This window comes from Biomphalaria glabrata, chromosome 1 (assembly GCF_947242115.1).
Source record: "Biomphalaria glabrata chromosome 1, xgBioGlab47.1, whole genome shotgun sequence".
In the NCBI taxonomy this organism is placed as follows: Eukaryota; Metazoa; Mollusca; class Gastropoda; family Planorbidae; genus Biomphalaria; species Biomphalaria glabrata.
The window spans coordinates 18289020-18293871 of NC_074711.1; the positions used below are offsets into that span (position 1 = coordinate 18289020).

General features: G+C 37.7%; 1 protein-coding gene across 1 annotated transcript; it reads left to right on the plus strand.

The window, feature by feature from the left end:
- The first annotated feature begins 687 nt into the window (after nt 1–687).
- On the plus strand, nt 688–3728 carry LOC129924307 (keratin-associated protein 16-1-like). The gene is made up of 3 exons (XM_056018566.1): nt 688–728; nt 2449–2595; nt 2897–3728. The coding sequence occupies exons 1-3, from the start codon at nt 688–690 to the stop codon at nt 3726–3728; spliced, it is 1020 nt and encodes a 339-aa protein (XP_055874541.1).
- Nucleotides 3729–4852: the final 1124 nt, after the last annotated feature.

Genomic DNA, 4852 nt, shown 5'->3' on the forward strand with positions numbered 1-4852 from the left:
CATCTTTGGTGCAAGCCCTGGTCAGACGGTTATCAACTTCCCTTGAAAGAGATGCGACATTTGACACTATGCTTTCTCGATATGTTAAGTGGTCCTAACTATAAATAAGGTATAAATAATTATATTTGTAATAATAGATGCCATTCCTATTCACGTAGGATTACATTAAAATATCTCCTCCCATCCTCCCATCAGGGGTTCACTAAAACTGTTATAACTATCCAACGGTCTACTCACTCAGCCAGCTAAATGGCCAAGCCAAAGTAGAAACAAACATTCAAACACACTAACTGGACAAACATATGGGTTCTTTTTTTAAAAAATGTTTTAACCCAGTCCCTTAGCCAGTCGTTGACTGTGTTCACCTAATTATTGATAATGATATTTTCATTAGCCTCGTAGTCCACTTTTATTTTGTGCCTTTTTCTATATTTAATAAAATAAATCGATAAAATCCGATTCAAACTCCCATCGGGTTTCATTTTCCCTTAATGGACAGAATAGTTTACAATCAATGGTTGGGCTGCAGAGAGGAAGACGCACATGTATGATACCTGAAGAGTTTGAATAGAGATTTATCTCTACCTGGCAATCTTAATTAAAGAGTTGTATACTCGGATGATCCGTACAGCTTAGACAAAAGAATGGTAAACCTTGGTTTGGCCTCCGTACAGCTTAGACAAAAGAATGGTAAACCTTGGTTTGGCATATGAGCATCACAACAACCGGTACATTTCTATGCTAATAATGTTTTTCTTACTGTTAGCATGTGGACTATCTTTCGCTTTTTTTTGTACCTAAAAAACTTAGAACTGAAACATTTCTTCATTGCTAAATGTGCACAAACGTTTTAGTTTCGCTCTACAATTCAACTATTTAAAATGTATAGATTTCTAGCAGTGGCGTAGCTAGGGGGTTTCCAAATTAGAAATCTTGTCTTGGCGACACTGGCGTGACAATTACAACTATGACTGAAATTTGGGGTGTAGCAAAAGTAAACACAGACTGCTTTTGGAGACTTTAGTGAGTGGCAGGGTTTTAGTTCTAACTCATCATTCACTAATCCTAACTCATCAATCTCTAATTATAACTTAGATATCCCTAATCCTTAAGCCTCATTCCTTAATCCTAACTCTGTTCAATCCTAATTCATCACTCCCTAATTCTAACTCATCATTCCGTAATCCTTTTTCATCCAACTTTAGTCCAAACTCATCAATTTTTAATTTTAACTCATCAATCCCTAATCTTAACTTATAAAACCCTAATTCTAACACATCAATTTCTAATCTCAACCCACCACTTACGATCAGTTATATTTTTAGAGTCAGATTTTGTTATTGGAATATAAAAATTTTTTTTTTTAAAAGGCCAGCAACTCGTTGAATGCCGTGACTAACCAGTGACTGTTCAGCTGCTTTGGCATTTAATTACAGCAACGACTAGGATCAATACCTGTCTTCATATTGTGTCAAATAATTTGACTCTATTTTTGTTCTACCGTTGTCAGCTCAGAAGACGACTTTTTTTTGTTGTTGCTTGTAGCGATTTCTTTATAGGTTACTCTCAAGCTGGGGAAGAAAAGAACAAAAAAATAAGGGGAGGGGGACTGGGAGGTGGGTTGTTGGAGGTTGGAGACTGGTCATTTCAATTCCTGCCTTTTTGATATGAATGTTTATAGTTAAGATTTTTTTCTGTTCTTAATAGCTTTCAGTCTTTAGAAAAGTTAATGGAAAGATTTAGACCTGAGACTGGCATGAAATGAGAACGCACAGTTTGAAGACTGACTTTCACGGAAAGATTAACTTGTGGGGACAAAACGCAATTAAAAAATTGTGTCGATTACTTTTTTTTTTGATCAGGATACTGTAACGAAGTTTCCGTCCAACATCTTTCTAATTCCCAATTATCTCCTTTATTCTCCCATTATCCCCTTTATTCCTAGCCTCCATATCTGCTACACCCCCACTATCTCAATATGTTCCTTCATCCAAATCTCGTTTCCCCCCCCCCCTATCATTATCTCTCCCTCGCTTATAATGGGGCCCATATCATTTAATGCTGCCTTCCCCTCTTCTCCTCTTTGCTAATTGGGATTAATATCCCTCCCCGGCCCCGCGCTGAGCCAATGTTTCAATTTGTAATTAATTGTATTGATATATTCCAATGGTATTAGTTTGTCTAACTGATCTGTTCTTCGATTGAGATGTAGACTGTTTGATTTCTTAATGAAACTCTAATCAGATTAATTGACGCTAACAATCAGAACTCAAGTTCCCGAATGAAAGATTATAATCAGAAATGCCAATATTGATGTTTATAAAGGAAAATGATATAAAATAATACAGATGTTAGGAACAACTCGATCAGCTTGTTTACGCTGAATTCTGGAGGGATTTGCATCTCTAGAGATTCCAAATAGTTTCAAGTTATTTGACAATTGAAAAGGAGGCCGAATGAATGTTTTGATGTGAGGCTGTGCAAGTGTCTATGTGAGGATGTGAGGCTGTGCAAGTGTCTATGTGAGGATGTGAGGCTGTGCAAGTGTCTATGTGAGGATGTGAGGATGTGCAAGTGTCTATGTGAGGATGTGAGGTTGTGAGGCTGTGCAAGTGTCTATGTGAGGATGTGAGGATGTGCAAGTGTCTATGTGAGGATGTGAGTCTGTGCAAGTGTCTATGTGAGGATGTGAGGATGTGCAAGTGTCTATGTGAGGATGTGAGGATGTGCAAGTGTCTATGTGAGGATGTGAGGATGTGCAAGTGTTAATGTGAGGATGTGAGTCTGTGCAAGTGTCTATGTGAGGATGTGAGTCTGTGCAAGTGTCTATGTGAGGATGTGAGTCTGTGCAAGTGTCTATGTGAGGATGTAAGTCTGTGCAAGTGTCTATGTGAAGATGTGAGGCTGTGCAAGTGTGCAAGTGTCTATGTGAGGATGTGAGTCTGTGCAAGTGTCTATGTGAGGATGTGAGTCTGTGCAAGTGTCTATGTGAGGATGTGAGGCTATGCAAGTGTCTATGTGAGAATGTGAGTCTGTGCAAGCGTCTATGTGAGGATGTAAGTCTGTGCAAGTGTCTATGTGAGGATGTGAGTCTGTGCAAGTGTCTATGTGAGGATGTGAGTCTGTGCAAGTGTCTATGTGAGGATGTGAGTCTGTGCAAGTGTCTATGTGAGGATGTAAGTCTGTGCAAGTGTCTATGTGAGGATGTGTGTCTGTGCAAGTGTCTATGTGAGGATGTAAGTCTGTGCAAGTGTCTATGTGAAGATGTGAGGCTGTGCAAGTGTCTATGTGAGGATGTGAGTCTGTGCAAGTGTCTATGTGAGAATGTGAGTCTGTGCAAGTGTCTATGTGAGGATGTAAGTCTGTGCAAGTGTCTATGTGAGTATGTGAGTCTGTGCAAGTGTCTATGTGAAGATGTGAGGCTGTGCAAGTGTCTATGTGTGGATGTGAGGCTGTGCAAGTGTCTATGTGAGGATGTGAGGCTGTGCAAGTGTCTATGTGAGGATGTGAGTCTGTGCAAGTGTCTATGTGAGGATGTGAGTCTGTGCAAGTGTCTATGTGAGGATGTGAGTCTGTGCAAGTGTCTATGTGAGGATGTAAGTCTGTGCAAGTGTCTATGTGAGGATGTGAGTCTGTGCAAGTGTCTATGTGAGGATGTAAGTCTGTGCAAGTGTCTATGTGAAGATGTGAGGCTGTGCAAGTGTGCAAGTGTCTATGTGAGGATGTGAGTCTGTGCAAGTGTCTATGTGAGGATGTGAGTCTGTGCAAGTGTCTATGTGAGGATGTGAGTCTGTGCAAGTGTCTATGTGAAGATGTAAGTCTGTGCAAGTGTCTATGTGAAGATGTGAGGCTGTGCAAGTGTCTATGTGAGGATGTGAGGCTGTGAAAGTGTCTATGTGAGGCTGTGAGGTTCTGACAGACTATTCTGCGTGCTTCAATACGTCTCCACAAGACATCTTACCGTCTTAAAAATCTTTCCACTAAACAAATTTTCAATGTAATCTGTACATCCATTACATTTAAAATGAAAAACGTTTAATATTACTTTTTTTTTTTACAAAGAACATCTGGAAAGTAATTTATAGTTTATTTTAAATAAAAAATAAAAGCAATTTCATTAAAATCTAGTCAAATTAAATCCTATAGTATTTTATTTTAAAAAAATATTTTATCATTTTATCATTTTATTTTATCATGATGCTGAAATGTTTACTAATGAACTTAATGTAAAATGAAGATTTTTACCTTTTATTATTAAATTGTCTTGTTTTACTTCACATCACAGTCACATTTACAGTCACATTTAGAGTCACCTCCACTGTCCCTTTTTTCAGCTACCATGACATTCACATTTAGCCGAATTTAAAGTCATAATTAGAGTTATCTCTATGGTTATCTTTACAGTCACCTTATTAGTCATCTTTACTTTGAACTACGCATATAACTGGGACTTACTCTTACATATTTTGTTTGAGTTCATGTAATTTCATTGATTCAGGATTTTCCTATCCATTCTCTACACAGACTAGTTTTACCCTTGACAGAAGTGTGTATCTTCTTTACATGATTGAGTTTTACCTTGACAGAAATGTGTATCTTCTTTACATGATTGAGTTTTACCTTGACAGAAATGTGTATCTTCTTTACATGATTGAGTTTTACCATGACAGAAATGTGTATCTTCTTTACATGATTGAGTTTTACCTTGACAGAAATGTGTATCTTCTTTACATGATTGAGTTTTACCATGACAGAAATGTGTATCTTCTTTACATGATTGAGTTTCAGCATGATCTCTGTTTTTTTTTTACATGATTAAGTTTCAGCTTGATCTCTCAGTTTTCTTTACATG